This window comes from Taudactylus pleione, unplaced genomic scaffold, assembly GCF_031769625.1.
Source record: "Taudactylus pleione unplaced genomic scaffold, aTauple2 ptg000089l, whole genome shotgun sequence".
In the NCBI taxonomy this organism is placed as follows: domain Eukaryota; kingdom Metazoa; phylum Chordata; class Amphibia; order Anura; family Myobatrachidae; genus Taudactylus; species Taudactylus pleione.
The window spans coordinates 4,815,306-4,831,681 of NW_028284491.1; the positions used below are offsets into that span (position 1 = coordinate 4,815,306).

A 16,376-nucleotide genomic window follows, 5' to 3' on the forward strand; every position below is an offset into this window, starting at 1 on the left:
CCCCCCCCCAACACAAGATGCAAATCCCCGCTCCCACTCATTGACATACTGTCCTGCAAGTATTAAATCAAAGATGACCATCGGTGGATGAACCATTGATGGTACCCAGCAGATAGTCAACCATCAATGACCATTCCTTTCTATGATGAATCAAAGAGGGATCCTTCACAGAGGAAATCTGCAGGAAGAAGCCTATATGCTTTTATGGGTAAAGCCATTTATAGATGCCGTTGACTATCGGGTACAAGCCCGGGAAAGTTTAGCTTTCCAGAGATTGATACATATAGGGGAATGCAGCAAGCCTCCGAAAAAAAGGGGTGTTTGACTGCATTAGTACATCAGACCCATAGTCCCTTAAATTGGACAGTGGATTGCATCTTATAGCATATTATAGGGACTGCCATCAAGGTTTGCTTATTCTATTTGCTTCAAACATTGCAATATCTCGGGATGCTGTTATGCTTACTTACCTTTGCGGTTCTGTGCAATGTCCTCTTGCGATGTATTGCACATATGCACAGTGCGGCAAACGGGCAACTTTTCACTGGGCACTTACGGCTTTACCGGTTCCACCCACCAATATGGAAGTGCAGGGAAATAATTAATACACATTCACTGTACTTTTAAATGGTCACTGCCGCAAAGCCTTATGCTACAAGTGTGGGCTTTTGTGGAGGTATCAGCTCTTTTTCCACTTTGCAGGAAGACTTCAAATGAATGAATTGCAGAGGTGATTTGTACATATTGAGAATTACCGCTACACTAATTACGAGGAACTTGGAGTCTAAGGGCCTGATTCAGACCCGTTCGCTAGTTGCGGCCGCTCGCTCCTAGCGTATGGAAATTCAGCTAAGTGATGTCAAGGCAGCCGCTCACACGGCAAGGCATAAGCACGCTCACTATGTCTTGGCTAGCGATCACTTTGCATAGACGCCCACCAGCCGGTCTTTAGCCGCCCACTTGCTTACATCATCTCCAGGAAGTATATACAGCCATCGGTACATCGGGTTCCTTCAGATCTGACCGCAGCGCTTACGGTTGTCTGTATCTTACCAAAGCACTGCGATCACTTCAGTGTAAAATTCAACCAGATGACATGTACTATGACTTTGCTGGTTAATTAAGCACTCCCCAGAAATGGCGTGAAAACACTGACACATCTGCAACTCCACTCCCCCCGTTATTAGTGCCCTGCCCCTGTTACCACCAACAAACGGCCTCTCCTGTCACTCATTCCACTGGGCTGTCTTTTCAGGGCGAGCGAGAAATTTCCAATCGCTCGTACTAGTTTGCGCACTGCAAACTATATGCATGCGCACATTAGTGATCATCATCTGCAACGAGCGACTGCTTGCTAGCGGCCAGCTCTGAATGCTAAGTTCTCATGACAAGTAAGCACTGCACTTTTACAGCGGTGATAATAATAGTAATGCATCTCTTCAGTTGTTTCAAAATAACAATTGACAGAATTTCAAAGTTAAAATTCTAGGTATAGTCCCAAGTTTTAAATGAGATAAATCCAGGTTCCCTTCAGCCTGTAAAGAGCACTGTACTTTGGTGTAAGAGGATACAGCTCGTTTGAAGTTGGAATTTGCTCACTCAAGCACAGAACATGGTACAGAGGTTATGTCACTAGCACATAAAATGTCCTTGGAGGAGAAATCAATGCTGAGGAATATACTAGTACAGCTAATAATCAGTGTGAAGACCGGTAACTTTCCTATTATCAGATCAGACTGGGAACATGCAGTGCACCCTGCTGGGTGTAGTCTGGGGGTAAGTAGTCAATGGTGACAAATGATTCTAAAATGTAAATAATACAATATTAGGTATTTATTAGTATGTCCTAGATACAATGCTCAAATGCCTGCACAGAAGAGGATTTGTGGGACGTACAGCTCAGCATGGATTGTATTATGGGTGGAATATGTCTTGCTGCTGCTGAATGTACAATAAACAAAGGCATGTCTGTCAAGTACACACAGTCACATGCTCTTGTGTGGGGCAGTTGTAGCTCCCACTACACCAGGAAATCCCCATTCGCAGAGTGTTTTATATAATACATACTGACCAGTTGCCGGATCCAACGATGCAGACTTTCAGAGCCATGAGCATGTATCCGGGCTACAGTCACTGCAGAGACGTCCTCAGCTGTACTAGTAGAAAGCGGTTACCCTGCTGCTGTCTGTCACCTTGTCCTGTGTAACTCCAGCTCTGACTAGTTCCCTGACACTTGCTCCAGCCAACGCCAAACTCTTGGCATTTAAACATGTACCGACTAGCCACGCCCTCCGAGCTGTGATTGGCGGAGAGCCGAACCCTCGTCTTGCTAGTGATTGCCCAGTCACCTCACAGAGCGCAACAGCTGCTGAGTCTCAGCCTGGTGGTCATGTACCAGGAGCTACACTGGGCAGGGCTGCACCTATATAGCCAATAGAACATCTAGTACTGTATACACTAAATGGCTCCTAAGAAGAGGCAACGTGGGTATTAGAGCTCAAACACGTCGTATATTCAATCATAATAGAAAGAGAATTACTGTAATATATATATAATATACACACACACCAATTATTTGTATTATTATTTTTACATGAACTGTGATACAGGGTCTGATAGGGGTCTGCGACTGTTCTCTGCAAAATAAAAAGTCACTGTACCAAATGTAAGAACTATTTTTTATGCAGTCTCCATTTTTGTTTTTACCTTGCTTAGAGCAAATTACACCGTTGATTTAACATGGGTTTGGGAACAATGTCAACAAATGTTTCCAGAAACTGTTACATTCATGTGTCACTAAATGATACCTTTTATTGTTAAGGCCAGTGCAAGCATTTACCAGACTCCTATTCTGCATGTTAAAATGCATCAGTTTTGCATTTTAAAAGTAATCAAGTTGTATTATAAATGAACAGGTATACTGTACTCAGGGCCGTAGGGAGGGTGGTGCGGCCGGGTGCCTCCGCACAAGGCGTAATCCTCTAGCGGCACCGGCCACGAACTGCCCGGCTCAGGAAAGGGTTATGACTAGAATAGGGGGCTGCAGGGGACCTGTGACGTCACATCCATGTGACCGGTGCTGAAAGGGGGAGGGGCAAGTATGAGAACGGGGGGCCAAAAGTGTCCCCTCGCAGGCTAGCAATGCTCACCACGCTTCGGGTACGGTGGCTCGCTACGCTCGCCACAAATATTTATTCCCCCTCTATGCCCTAGTGGATGGTAACGCAGGAGCGGTCCAGCCTCCTGCAGCGGTCATGTGGTGGATACGTCACAGAGGTCCTTTAGCCACATAGGATCAAGCATCAACCCTCAGGAAAGGTCTGCAGGAAGAGACCTGCAGTGCTGTGCGGTGCACACCAGAAATGCCGCCGAAGATCCCCTCCCTCCACCCACCTTCCAGACAAAAAGGCAAGCGCTCAAGGGGGAGAAGGGGGGGGGGTGAGCGAGAGGGGCGGCAGTGAAGCACATGGCGCACTGCCATCCTGCTACGGCGCTGACTGTACTCCTATGTCAGACATAATAGGTACAGTACACCTGTTCATACATTTATATATATATATATTGATTACTTATAGAATGCAAAACTGATGCATTTTAAAAGTAATCATTCCCTGGGACGTGCAGTCGGGGTAGGCATACTCCCTGTCATGCTCCAGAGTTTTGCTATACAAACTGGTTTTATACATGTGTGCCTCCCCAGCCAATTACCTCACCACACGTCACTCTGATGTGAGACAGGTGGATTGTTGTGTATGGGTCACATGAGGCCAGCGTATTTCCAGGGACACGTCTAATAGTGAAACAGTTCCCAGCAGGAGTGGTGAGAAATTAAGTGTTATGGTAAGAACTTACCCTTGTTAACTCTATTTCTTCGAAGTCCATAGTGTCCACAGGAATTACCATGGGTGTAGTTGGTTGGAGTGAGCCGTGCACCAAACAGTCAAAGCTTTAGCTCCCAGGATGCATTGGCCCCTCTCCAAATATACCCCGCCCCCAGCCACAGGCAGCCAGTTTTGTAAGCAAGCCCAAGGCAGGAGTAGGAGGAGAGGAGAAGAAAAAACATTCCTCTCAAGAAACACTCAGACAAAAAATGAGGGTATCAGTGACCGTGAGAAAAATACCCAAATGAAGCTAAGAGCGTCAGGGTGGGCGCCCTGTGGACCCTATGGACTACGAAGAAAAAGAGTTAACAAGGGTAAGTACTCACCATGACTCTTAATTTCTTCTTCGGGGTCCATAGGGGGTCCACAGGGATTATAATGGGAACGTCCTAAAGCAGTTTTCCCGAAGGGTGTGGACACTTCTGAGCAGAAAAGAGCATCCTGAGAGGCAAAAGACTCAAAGGCAAAAAATGAAAGGAAGGTGTGGAAAGAACCACGCACACTTTATTCAAATGAAAAAACCCGGGATATCACTTATGAAAGGTAATCAATCCAGATAAATAGGACAGCTCTGTCCTAGATAAAGAATTGAAACCAAGCACCCAGCAACCGCTAAAACTATAGGGTCATAACATCTGGATGAGCACCCTTAAAAATAAGAGTGCTAAGCTCTGTGACAGATGCAGGCCGTGGAAGGCTTCCTCATCCAAAGCATCATCCTGAACACAGAGCTAGAGAAACTTTTGACTCCTAAGAGGGATAACTCAAGAGCCACGACGTCAAAGAGACAAGAGAGCTCCAAGTGCAGACAAGGACCCTGTGCTAACAGGTCTGGCCATAGAGGAAGTGGAAAAGAAGTGTCTATGGAGAGACTCTACAGCTCGGTGAACTAGTGGTGCCTGGGCCAGACAGGAGCTATCAGTATCACTGTGCCACTTTCCTGCTTGAATTTCCGGAGAACCCTTGGGAGGAGGGAAATTGGAGGAAAAAGGTATGAGAGAATGAAATTCCATTGCACTGCCAGAGCATCCACTAAAGCTGCTGAGGGGTCTCTGGTCCTGGACCCATACCTGGGGAACTTGTGGTTGTGATGTGAGGCCATGAAGTCTACGTCTGGTAGACCCCATTTGTTCACCAGGAGCTGGAAGACATACGGGTGAAGAGCCCATTCCCCTGTGTGTACATCCTGATAACTTAGGAAGTCCACTTTCATAGTTAAGGACTCCGGGGATGAATACTGCAGAGATTGCCAGAAGATAACGTTTAGGATGTGTGCTAATTCCCGCATGGCTGCCCGACTTCGCGTGCCTCCCTGATGGTTGAGATAGGCAACTGTGGTAGCAATGTTGGGCTGGATTTGGACCGGCCTGCCCTGGAGAAGGTGTTGTGCTAAAGTGAGCACTCTGTACACAGCTCAAAGTTCCAGGATGTTTATAGACAGGTGACTTTCCTGAATTGTCTATCTTCCCAGAGAGATATGGTGACCTGTCACTGCGCCCCATCCATGAAGGCTGGCATCCATAATGAGGAGCTCCCACTCTGGGATCCGGAAGTGGTGACCCTCGTCGAGATGGGACGTCTGTAGCCACCATGAGAGGGAAAGCCCCGAACCTCCGGAGAGAGGAGGATCGTCTGGGACCGGATCATATGATACGATCTGTTCCACCAGGAGAGAATAATTTGTTGAAGGGGTCTGGAGTGGAACTGTGCATATTCCTCCATATTGAAGGTGGATACCATGGACCCCAGGACCTGCATTGCTGAGTGAATTGCATAGTAATTTGCGCACATGCAATTGCAGTACTGAAATCTTGTCTGCTGGCAGAAAGATCCTTTGTACCTGAGAATCTAGGAGTGCACCCCGATATACCATCCTCTGAGTTGGAGAGCGAGGACTTTTCCAATTGATGATCCAGCCATGTGCTTGCAGACAGGCAATGGTCAGTTGGAGATGGTGTTGTAAAACAGCCTGTGACTGTGCCAAGATTAAGAGGTCATCTAGGTATGGCAGGATTCTGACTCCCTGATGCTTCAGGTAGGCCGTCATAACCACCATTATCTTGGTAATGACCCTGGGGGCCGTTGACAGACCAAATGGCAGTGCCTGAAACTGGTAATGTCACTGAAGAACAGCAACCCATATAAATCGTTGGTGGGATGGCATAAAAGGCACATGCAGATACGCATCCTGAATGTCCACGGAAACCATGAAATCCCCAGATTCCATTGCCAGAACAAGAGCCCGTTGATTTTCCATATACGAAACTTGGGCACTTGAATAGGCCGATGAGACCCATTCGGCTTCTGAATCACAAAGAGAGTGGATTAGAAACCGAAGGAACAGGTATTACCACACCTGAACTTAGCAGGGAGTGAATGGCTTCCCTGAAGGCCTTGGACTTGATGGGGTCTGATGGGAGACCTATACAAAAAAATAGCTGGGGAGGACCTCTGGAAAGTGAGAGTGTATCCACGAGAGACCACTTCTCTGACTCAGGCATCTGCTGTTGTCTGATGCCATGAGTCGGCGAACCGCAGAAGTCGGCCTCCCACCCTGGGATCCTCCAGGAGGCGGCCCGTGGCATCAGGCTGAGGGTTTGTTGTCAGATTTAAGAGCTGGATATCTGGTCACCCGAGTCTGCTCAGATCTAGACTTGGAAATGATAAATAATATATAAAGAGAAAATTCTTAATCATATATTTGGTGCCTTGACTCTATTTTCTGCCATGGCCAGTTATTAATTAATTTAATATTTGAATTGGTCATTTATAAGCGCAACACCAACATTCTTCTTTTGCTTGTCTGAGACTACCTAGGTAATCTCGTTTTTTGGGGTTCCTCACAGACCTTTAGGTGTGTGCAGCTATTTTACATACTTATACATTTATATATAGAATCTGACTAGCGCCATGTTCACTTAGATTTTTTTCGTTAGATCTAGACTTGTTGGTTTTGTCTTAAGCAGGCTACCTTGGAAATGACTGTCATTTTGCCTTACCTTGGGGACGAAAGGCCCTAAAGGAATAACTATTAGGCTTAGGAGTAGATGCTGATGCTGATGACAAAAAAGTAGATTTTGAGGCTGCCAGAGTAGCCACTTCCTTGTCCAACTCTGCGCTAAACAGGACGTTATCAGAGAAAAGCAAGGATTCGAGGGCCTTCTTAGATCCGAGTGCGTTGTCCAGGATCGTAGCCAAAGGACTCCGCGGGCGACTACAAAGGTCGCAGGTGCTTTAGAAGCAAGGAGTCCAGTATCCAATGCAGCCTCTTCCAACTAAGAGGCCTCCTGAATAAGGCCAGTTGCTCCCTGTTAGCGTCTGATGACATGCTGTTTTCCAGTGCATTCATCCATCCTTCAACAGCCTTAGCAACCCAGGCTGTGGCCCTAGCCGTCCTAGTAATAGCATCAGAAAACTAGTAAACAGACTCAAGTCCAGATTCTAGTTTTCTATCTGTATCATCCTTAAGAGAGGATGCGGATGGTATAGGCAATGTAGAGCTCTTAACTAAACGTGCCACATGATGCACCATTGGAGGGACTTCCCATTTAGTACACTCACTAGGTGAGAGGGTAAAAAGATGCTAGTCTTCTTGGAATCTAGAACCGTTTGTTAGGAATATTCCATGCTTCCCCCATTAGCTCAGTAAACTGTTCTGATTGAGGGAACTCAGCCTTAACCACCTTTTGTCATTTAAACACTGGGGCTTTAGGCTTAGGAGCGGGTTCCTCATCCTCTATATTCAAGATCTATTTAACTGCCCTCACTAGAGAAGAAATATCCACTATCGAATGACGGGCCTCCTCACCCGAGGGGGACCCTGGAGGAGAACCCTGTGCATCATCTGCCTCCTCAGATGATGTGTCAGAATTTGAAAGCTGGGCGGACTGAAATAATACAGGCCGCCTATGTCCTTTGGTGGCTAACGGTATGTCTGCCTGTAACATGTCTTGCTGAAAGGCGGCAGATGTATGAGCCATATCCTGAGCTGGGTGGGCATAAGCATCAATCCTGGAAGGATGTATGGAGGGTACAAATATAGTAGGCTGCTGTGGATACCCCACATTGGGAGGAAGCATTGGGGCTGATAAGCGATCCACTAACTTCGTCATAACCAGTGCAAAGTAGGACACCCAAGGTGGTTCCTGCACCGGTACTGGTAAGGTAGGCTGGTAAGGAGGTACATGACAATTAGCACACTGACCATCCTACACAATATCCTTAGAGGACAAGCCTGCTGAACAGGTTATGCATGTAACCAGCACAGGGGCCGGAACATCCTGTTTAACCAGATCCGGCTCTAGGCATATGCAAACTAAGCAAATGTCTAGGGCATCTGGAATGCCTAGGAGCATCCAAGTCCTTCTAGGGCCAGCAGAGGTTTGAGGCAGGCACGGGTGGGGCACTTGGCTGTAGAGTCTCTGGCAGCTGCTACTGCTGCTGCGCAGTGTCCATGATCAGAGCTCAGCAGCAAACAGTGAGTGGGCAGAGGCAGAACAGCTAGTGGTGGTTTGCGGGGTGGAACACTGGGACGGTGGCTAGTGGTTAACACTGGGGCAGCGTGCACCGGGACGCGGCCTGCCAGCCTGAGCCAGAAAAGGTGGGTCGACCGTCTGCGGCTTGTTGTACCTCGAGTCTGTCGGCTCTGCAGGCTGCGCTCAACTAAAGTAAGTCTGGAGCTGGGTGAGGGCCGGGGTGCTGTGGTGCTTACTGCTGGGAGAGGTGTTCTCTGCTGGGATAGGGGTGCTGTGCTGGATGCTGTGATCTGTGCTGGTTGATGAGTGCTGTGATCAGTGCTGGGAGCACAGCACAATGGGGGAAGGGGCCACAGCCACACCCTTTTTCAGGATCCCACTGGAGGGGGCACAACCCAAAATCTTGCCTAGGGCACTAATTTGGCTAGGGCCGGCTCTGTTTACCCTTGCCTTTGGAAGACATAGTAATACCAGTAAGCAACACACAATACAGTGTATAGCTAATAATGCAATGTGACACCCTTCACAAATACAAGTAAATGTGAAGTACAATGAACCCCTACACACCTGGTACTGATGGGTTAAAAAACGAGCAACAGGGATAGATATAACTGACAATCAGAAAGTTAAAGGCAGTATATCACCACAGCAGAGCTAGCACAAGGCACATACAATGCAAATAAATATAAATATACTTGCACTGGGCACTGAATCAACTACTCAAGCAACACTAGGCTGGTAGGATTTGAGTGCTGTATAGCCTATCTCCAGGGAGAGGTATACAGGGAGACAAGACCCAATCTGCTGAGACCTACAGATTCAGAAAAACCCTTATTACAGGGAAATAGGATTGTATTACCGGCAGCTGCTCAAATCCCGGCAAGGAGAGACCGACAGCTTAAAATCCTGTCAGGCTGAGGTAAGTACTCTAACCGTCCCCTCTCCCCCCCTAACCCGCCTTTAGGGGTGCCTAACCATAACCCCCCCTTCCCCTAGCCTAATCCTCCCCGTGGTGCCCTAAACCTAACCCTCCCCCCTGCGGCTAACAGAACGGTCGGCCGTACTTACCTCGATCTGGCCCGCGGTGTTCTGTATTCTGGCGTCGGGATTAGGATAGGCGTTGGTATCTTGACGCCTGTCATAACTCCTTAGCTGGCGCTCCGGCGTCGGGATTATAACTACATCCCCTCCCAGGAACCTGAGCATCTCATTAGGGAGGAAGGTGTAGGAGGAGCAGCTCAGATGTGGGAAGACTCACCTGAGAAATCACACTCTGAGCTGGGGGGGGGGCAGTCAGGGGAGAGCTTACTTCCCCACTGCTGTATTAACCCCCGGGTCTACCGGCTTAACAAAGGCCCCAGATGCCAGATTTTACTGCTCTGGTGGTGTAGTGGGGGAGCGGGTGCCCCAGTCGCCCCACAACAGCAGCCTCCAGCTAGTCTCCACAGCCGGAGGTAAGGACTGCATCCAGACGTGATTCCCCGCAAGCAGGGAATTGCCTTACCTGACATCCCCGTTATCCAGCTGCGGCACCGGCGGGGTTAGTAGGAGCAGTCATGCAGGTATCCATTAGGACGCTCGGTGCGACTTGCTCAGAAACAAAGTGAAAACTTTAAAATATAATATAAAAGCTTGGGGCTGTCTAATGCTGCATACACACAGTACAACCTGCACAACCAAAGATATCGCTGCTAGATTTCCCTCCAACTTTTCTGTAGTGCAGGGCAAACGATTTTGGGTGGGTGTCCACACTGATAGATATCTATGATAGATATTTCAGTGAAGTCATGTCTTTTCAGGCATATACTTGACAAAATCATCCAAGTTGGCCTGCATGTTCGGTCGTCCATAGATATCATTATGCGGGAATGTGCATTGTTGGTCGTTGGTCGATTGTTCACTGCATAAAAATTAATTATATGAACGATTTATCATTGAACGATATCCTTATCGTTCATGAAAATCGTCCCGTGTGTATGCAGCTAAACACAACCCCACTGTTCTCAAAGGTGCGACTGCTTCTGCCAGCACCAAACGAATAAATTGGCTGCCTGTGGCAGTGGAGGAGGGCAGGTGCATCCTGGGAGCTAAAGCTTTGACTGTTTGGTACATGGCTCACTCCAACCAACTACACCCCCATGGTAATCGCCGTGGACCCCGAAGAAGAAACCAGGGATTCATACACACCAGTATAACAGCTAGGGTAAGTCTATCTCCTACAACTGCTGCTGGCAGAGCGGCATCCGGATAGAAGATCGACAATGCACCAGATGGCCGACAGGTACAAATGATCGGCACACAAATGCCTAACACATGTTTTTGATGTTTTTTTTTTTTTTAAGATTGGGGTGAGGGTTAGGCTTTAATTAAAGAAAAAAAAACATGATGAGCATTTCAACCAGTCGACCTTTTGTACCTATCAACCTTTGGTCAGTCGGCCTTTTGTACCTGCCAACAGTTAACCTTATTATTGTCGATCTTTCATACCACACCCTGCAGAACAGTTCACATCAAAATAGCTTTTTCTCAGCAGCTGTTTATTTGCTCCTGTGCTAGAGAAACAGGCCTCTGTTTTGCTGCTGCACCTGAACACTGCCTCCAGCTTTTCAACAGCTGTCACAGAAGGAAATCCGCTGTGTGTAACACCCTCTAGCCAGAGCCCATTCATTTCTACAGGACAGAATCTTTCCTAAAAAGAGGAGAAAAAAAATCTCTTGGTTGCCCCAATATGTTAGATTCCAGAACAAGTAAATACAAATCAAAATGTGTCTGTGTGTGTGTATGTATGTATGTATATACTAGCAACCCGCCCCGGCTTCACACAGGAGCAATTTCATCACGCTACAGCCCCCTGCAACTCTACGCCGTGTTACCACACTCCCCTGCATTTCACCACAACCCCGATTCTCACTCCTGCCCCTATATCTCACTAGTGTCATCACAAACCACACTGCTGCTGCTCCTTTCTGTCTACTGTGTTTGCATCAGGGCCAGGGCTCCAGCTTCGAAGGGGCACCTCCTCCATTGTCCACAACATATTCATCCCACTTAGGGCTGTAACTATGTACCTGAAGTGTACCGTCACGGCTGCCCAATCCATAGCACCCCTTCCCAGCACCTAAGAAGCCACCATACACTAGTGGAGAGCTTCATGTCAAACCCGTCAGCTGCTGCCTTAGTCTATCTATAGCCTGTCTGGATGCGAATTGCTACATTACAGTGTCAGCGGCTGTGACAGGGGGGACCAAATTATAACTTGCCTCTGGGCGTCTGGGATGAACTTACGCCACTGATCAGGGCATCTTCATGGGTTCATTGGATGCTGTCTCCTGCTCTCTGTATGCCTCAGATGTGATCATGCTCAGTCCCTGACTCCCTCCTCTCTGTAGGCTGCTGGGGCACATGGCTCTCACTGTCTCAGAGAGCCAATCAGAGCGCAGCCTTTGGCCCTGCAGCAGCATCAGTCAGTCACTCTCACAACACAACAGTTTTTTCTGTGACTTGTTTTGCTCCAAGCCTTAGGGGTATATTTACTAAGGCTTTTAGAAGGCGAGATCTTGCCCATAGCAGCCAATCAGATTCTAGCTATTTTCTTCTAGAAGGTGCTAGATAAATGTTAAGTAGAATCTGATTGGTTGCTAAGGGCAGCATCTCCACTTCTAAAAACCTGCACTTTAGTAAATATATCCTTTTGTTTCAGATGCTCTCTTGCTGTTTTAGCACTAAACTTGTCACTGTTCGTCTCTCTATTGTCACATATGAATGCTTCATACACCTAAAACCTCCTTGACCAATGCTGTATGGAATAGTGAAAACCCCATAAAAAAAACCCCCATCAAAATCTGTACAGTGGTTCAAGAGATTAGCCCGAACGGACAGACCCCTAAACTAGTGGCAATATATATATATATATATATATATATATATATATGTGTATATATATATATTTTATATAAAAATTTCCATGCATTTCACATCTGTTGAAATTCTGTCTCACATGGTGACAAGTTGGGCTTTAAGCATAAAAGGTCACAAAGTAACTGTCAATACCAGTGGAACAAAACATGTTGACCATTTGGCTGCAAGTGATAAAAGAACTGATGGAATTACCGGTAAGTAATGACAGACACAGTGGCACTTAATATTCAAGGCACCTAAGCCAAAGCATGTGTGAATTAGCTCATTAACAATGATGTTATTTGTACTAATAATGGGTGTGGAACAAGTATAACTTGTGCAGCACGTCATTTCCATTGTATGACAATGGAAGGCAAAATAAGAGGACAGTAAACGTGCACCTGGAATTAGATTCATACAGAGGAACCAGTATCTGAAAAAAATAAAAACAGACATTGCTGAGGCGCTGTAACACGTCAGAGTCGGCGAGCAGAGGAATAACATAACACGGCTTCTGGGATGAAACCTAATGAGTTATTTGTACCACTTTACTATATTGGGGGGTTGATGTAGAATTGAATGCAAATAATTCATAAATATCCTGCATTGCGTGCATGGGGGAAAGGGAAAAATAAAAAAAATGATATTCACCCAAATGTATCTATGCGACCACACCGCCCCTATCCATGTGCTTGGTTCAGTAGTCTTTATCATTGTCAGTGCATACTTGCAGCAGTCCTATCCTTGGCGTCAAGAGATTTGTCTGAAACCAGGAGCATCTTCACACACACTTAAGATGGGTACACATTAACCGACCGCCAATCCAACGCCTGACACACTGCACCAGCCGATGTCTGACTGCCCAATACATCGTTCCCTGCACCATTCACCTTCCTGGCATCGGCAGTTGAGTTGCCCCATCGGCTGTGCATGCATGTCACCGCGTGGGAGTGCGCATAATACACACTAGACTAAACGGCCGATATGATGGTCCAATTTGCCTTACCGTCCGAGAAATCATCTAGTGTGTACCCAGCTTAACTTTGCATAGTATACTTGCCAACTTTAACTATCTCCTCTCCAGAAGCCCAGAGAGGATATGCAGCCGACAGCTTTGGGGGCAATGCCCGGCGTGTCAGTAGCATTAGTTCCCTTTCCTTTCGTGGCAAAATGTTGCGCTTCACAGGTCAATGGGAAGGGGCAGGACCAAACGGTACAAATTTGTCATTTTTAGTCCCACCTCCTCCCTATAATTCTTCATACTATCTCCCCATCATGTCCACTTCGCTAGGAAGATCTGTCTACTCTTCCAGGGGTGCAGAATACTATGCAAAAAATCGTGACGCTCCTGCAACATCAGGGAAAGAAGGGAAGGATGCTGCATATGACAAAATAAACAGAAGGAAATTGCGCTCCTTCCAGGACAAGAACAAAATAATGCAACCTAAAAAAAATTGTACCATACAGGGGTGGATAATGTTCACCAAAGTCCTAGTGTCCTTTAGTTAATTTTCTTCAATAATCAAATTAAATTCTCCTTCTCCACGTTCCCTTTAGGACACCTCTGTCTTAGTAGACCTCAAAAAAGAACACAAGAAGAATTCAGCATAGCATAATATTGTTTAATCACCACAAAAAAAGCAAATATATTTGCACTTCTAGGGGTGAGTAATCCTGAGTACCAGAACAAGGCAAAACATATGCATGTCACAAGTAGGTTTCGACCATGAAAGTCTTCTCATCACCTTGAGGAAGACTTTCATGGTCGAAACGCGTCGGTGATGGTGTGGAATCACTGCAGGGCCAGAGGAAAGTAACCATAAGAACATATCCAAGTAAAGGTATCCAGGCCTGGAGGAAACATTAGAGAACATACCTACTTGTGACATGCATATGTTTTGCCTTGTTCTGGTACACAGGATTACTCACCCCTAGAAGTGCAAATATATTTGCTTTTTTTTGTGGTGATTAAACAATATTATGCTATGCGGAATTCTTCTTGTGTTCTTTTTTGAGATCTATTAAGACAGAGGTGTCTCAAAGGGAACGTAGAAAAGGAGAATTTAATTTGATTATTGAGAAAATTAACTAAAGGACACTGGGACTTTGGTGGACATTATCCACCCCTGTATGGTACAATTTTTATTAGGTTGCATTATTTTGTTCTTGTCCTGGAAGGAGCGCAATTTCCTTCTGTTTATTTTTTCATTCACATTTAGTATTGGTGATGTTTGGAAATGTTGCTGCTCCTGTTATTGTGCGCAATAGGGATTACATTAATGAAGTATGCTGCATAGCCTGCAGTTGTGTGGACACACCAGTATTCTCCCCAAGGCCTTTTTGATAGCGTACACCAGCATTTTTCTTAAACTGCCCGTGGTGCTCACAGTGCGGAACCTCTGCCCACCCTGCATTGAAGGCTGACTGCAAACATTGTAATGGGTGGGGCAACACCTTCCATGGAAAGTAGAGGCAGCAGCGGACCTGGAAGACACGGCTTACTCGCCAACAGACACATTTGTCTTCGTACCATCCTGCTGGCGATTGTGGTGACTGTCTGAGTGTGACTGATCCCTATACGTACCTACCGGCTCAGCTCCTCCATGTCTTGCATTCAGGATTGTATGCATGTGAACCGCTCAGCCAGGAAATGTCCCATTAATGGATGATAATCATCTCTGGAAGCGTGATCTGATCTCTTTACCTTTCTGGTACCTTGACTATAGGTGCCCTTAGATGGCTGGTTGTTGGGGGGCTATGAATGGATCATGGCTGCAGCAGCACCATCTGGCTATTTTACACCTGAGGCAGGAGAATGTGTGTGGGGGGGGGGGCTACCAGAGACACGGTCATTTCAGGAGGACCTCATTATACCTTATGTTCAACAACAGATATACAATGCTACCCATGATAATTTCTGCTGCACCAAATGATGCAGAGTCTACAGTAGAATGCCTAGAAATCCATAGTCAGGACTGTCCTATAGGTACAAAAGCAGTCTTTGTTGCAGACATCTGAGGTGTGGTCGTATTGCATCCGCAAGAACTGGGTAAATAAGACATCAGCTTCCATCACTTCCTTCCCACCCGCCAATATCCCGACTTGTGACTAAAGATAGGCGTCGGGATTTCGACGCCTATCATCAGCCAACAACGAAATCCCGACACACGGCATACCAAACGAAGGTAAGCCGGGTGTCTTAGGTTTAGGGTGCGGGGAGGGGGGGGTTTAAGCACTAAAAGGGAGGAGGTTAAGGTTAGGCACCACTAAGGAAGGGTTAGGGTCCTTACCAGCCCCAGTTGGGATTTGCCTCCTTTGGTCTTCTGGTGTCAGTATATGATGCATTACATACCGATTCTGTCGCCGCCGTTGGGGGGATTGGAGAGGCCAGGATGTCTGACGGCTGACAGATTTTGTGGCCTCTTTTAGTCATCTGCGGCGGCCCAGCTTGCAGGACCCCATGGTCACTCAGCTGGCCGAAAGTATAGCAGATGATCTGATACTGCGTCCTTGGATGCAGCTCGGATCAGTAATGCATGAAGGTGTAACACTTCCTGCTGCATTACAATATTACAGCTATCGCAGCTGCTAACATGTTAGCAGCTGCGATAGTATATCCATCCACAGCTGAATCACCCACTCTGATCTGCAGTGATTTATGAAACAAGTGATTTTGGAAGCTACAGTACACAGATTTCTTATTCTGTAAGTCAGTCTGCTCTTGATATACCCCATACCAAAGAGTATGAGCATACGCCTGCCTGCAGTCATTCACTCCTAATTTGCATAGTTATCCAGATTATAGGCAAGGACAATGTAAAAGAATTAAGGCTGCAGGTGTGTCTCAGGGTCCAGTCTTATGTAACAGAATGTCTCATGAAAACCACTATAAAAATATACAATTACAGTTTTCATGAAAACCACTACAGGCTCGATTCAAATGAACTCAAATTAAATAGCACCGGGAGGGAGCTTCCAGAGCAATTCAATTCAGCGCGCTGTTAGATTAGAGAAGGCCCCTTCTCCCAACCCTTAATCAGGGTGTTTAGTCGCGAGAACGGGCATTCGCCGACAAATTCCCAGCGCCTTGTTTTCCGCGGCGCTAAGGGCAAAAAAGAGCATT

At 46.6% G+C, this 16,376-nt stretch overlaps 1 protein-coding gene across 1 annotated transcript in view; it reads right to left on the reverse strand.

Annotated features, from left to right (window-relative positions):
* GPD1 (glycerol-3-phosphate dehydrogenase 1) overlaps positions 1-2,258 on the reverse strand; it is a 63,328-nt gene extending 61,070 nt beyond the window's left edge. The window contains exon 1 of the mRNA XM_088469246.1: positions 2,072-2,258. Coding sequence (XP_088325372.1) covers positions 2,072-2,115 — 44 coding nt within the window. The 5' untranslated portion in view covers positions 2,116-2,258. The remainder of the gene's footprint in view (positions 1-2,071) is intronic.
* Positions 2,259-16,376: the final 14,118 nt, after the last annotated feature.